The sequence below is a fragment of the Chaetura pelagica genome, unplaced genomic scaffold (assembly GCF_000747805.2).
Source record: "Chaetura pelagica isolate M959 unplaced genomic scaffold, ChaPel_1.0 scaffold540, whole genome shotgun sequence".
Lineage (NCBI taxonomy): Eukaryota > Metazoa > Chordata > Aves > Apodiformes > Apodidae > Chaetura > Chaetura pelagica.
In genome coordinates this window covers 9,125-11,032 of record NW_009951798.1, presented here as the reverse complement: position 1 = coordinate 11,032, position 1,908 = coordinate 9,125, and the positions used below count along the sequence as shown (strand labels likewise).

General features: G+C 53.0%; 1 protein-coding gene across 1 annotated transcript in view; it reads left to right on the top strand.

The window, feature by feature from the left end:
* The first annotated feature begins 276 nt into the window (after nucleotides 1–276).
* STARD7 (StAR-related lipid transfer (START) domain containing 7) overlaps nucleotides 277–1,908 on the top strand; it is an 8,792-nt gene continuing 7,160 nt past the window's right edge. Inside the window, exons 1-3 of the mRNA XM_010007427.1 lie at nucleotides 277–439; nucleotides 1,208–1,257; nucleotides 1,497–1,607. Of these exons, the coding sequence (XP_010005729.1) occupies nucleotides 277–439; nucleotides 1,208–1,257; nucleotides 1,497–1,607 (324 nt within the window). The remainder of the gene's footprint in view (nucleotides 440–1,207; nucleotides 1,258–1,496; nucleotides 1,608–1,908) is intronic.

Genomic DNA, 1,908 nt, shown 5'->3' with positions numbered 1-1,908 from the left:
TGGGGACAGAGGACACTGGGGACACTGGTGCCATGGGGACAGGGGACAGTGGGGACAGAGGACACTGGGGACACTGGTGCCATGGGGACAGGGGACACTGGGGACACTGGTGCCATGGAGACAGGGGACAGTGGGGACAGAGGACACTGGGAACACTGGTGCCATGGGGCCAGGGGACACTTCCCAGCCCGTTCCCGGGATCCTGAGGGCCCCCCCAGCCTTCAATGACCCTCAGCACTTCCCGGGGCTCCTTCCCTGCCCAGCTCTGCCCAGGAGATGCAGCACATGGAGAAGGGCTCCAGGCTGGCCCAGGGGGAGTGTCCGTGCCCAGATTCCCGCCCGGAATTCCCAGCTGCTCCCTGGGAGCTGGTGATGGACAAGCAGCACTTCAAGCTCTGGCGTCGGCCCATCGAGGGGACCCACCTCTACCAGTACAGAGGTGAGGGCTCCCAGCATTCCCACTGGGAATTCCCAGCTTTGCCCTCCCCTTTTGCAGTTCGTTTGCCCCAAAAACTGGGAATTCTCATCTTTTCCTTCCCCTTCCAGAACCCGTTTCCCAAAAAGATGGGAGTTTTCATCCTTCCCCCCTGCAGCTTTTCCCAAAAAACTGGGAATTTTCTTCTTCTCCTTCCCCCTCCACAGCTTATTTCCCCAAAATCTGGGAATTTTCATCTTTTCCTTTCCCCCCACAACTGGTTTCCCAAAAAATGGGAATTTTAATCCCTCCCCCTGCAGCTTTTCCCAAAAACCTGGGAATTTTCATCTTTTCCTTCCCCTTTCAGAACCTGTTTCCCAAAAAACTGGGAGTTTTCATCTTTCCCCCCTGCAGCTTTTCCCAAAAACTGGGAATTTTAATCTTTTCCTTCCCTCCCCACAACTTGTTTCCCCCAAAAATGGGAATTTTCATCCTTCCCCCCTGCAGCTTTTCCCAAAAAACTGGAAATTTTCTTCTTCTCCTTCCCCTTCCACAGCTTATTTCCCAAAACCTGGGAATTCTCATCTTTTCCTCCCCCCTCCACAGCTTCTATTCCCTCAAAACCTGGAAATACTCATCCTTTCCTTCCCCTTCCATGGATTCCAACTCCTCTTGGCCCTTCCTGGGGGGATCCCAACCTCTGGAAAACCCCTTTTCCTTCCCATCTTGTCCCTCCAAGAGAAAAACTGGGATGTTTTCCTCCCTGGGCCTGAGGGATTTCTCTTCCCACAGTGTTTGGATCCTACACAGATGTGACTCCCAGGCAGTTCTTCAATGTGCAGGTGAGTGTCTGGAATACTGGGAATGTTGGGCAGGATGAAACCAATCCCAGAAGGTTGGGATGGAGGAATGGGGACTTGTCTCTTGGAATCATGGAATGGTTTAGGTTGGAAAAGACCTTGAAGATCATCCAATCCAACCAGTGATCTTCCAAGGTCTTTTCCAACCCAAACCATTCCCAGACTGGGTGATCCTAAAGGTCTTTCCCAACCCAAACCCTTGGTTGGGAATTCCTTGCCAGCTGGACACGGAATACAGGAAGAAGTGGGACAACCTGGTCATCAAACTGGACGTGATCGAGCGGGATCTGGCCACGGGCTCCGAGGTGATCCACTGGGTCACACACTTCCCAGTGAGTGCTGCCTTATTCCTGGTCATGGGAACCTCCTTTTTCCCTCCTTTGCCCTCCTCCTTATTCCTGCTCTTTTCCCTCCTCCCTTTTCCCTCCCTCCTTTGCCCTCCCCCCTTTTCCCTCCTCCCTATTTCTGCTCTTTTCCCTCCTCCCTTTTCCCTCCCTCCCTTTTCCCTCCTCCCTATTCCTGCTCTTTTCCCTCCTCCCTATTCCTCCTCTTCCCTCCTCTTTTCCCTCCTTCCCTTTTCCGTCCTCTCTTTTCCCTCCTCCCTATTCCTGCTCTTTTCCTTCCTACTCTTTT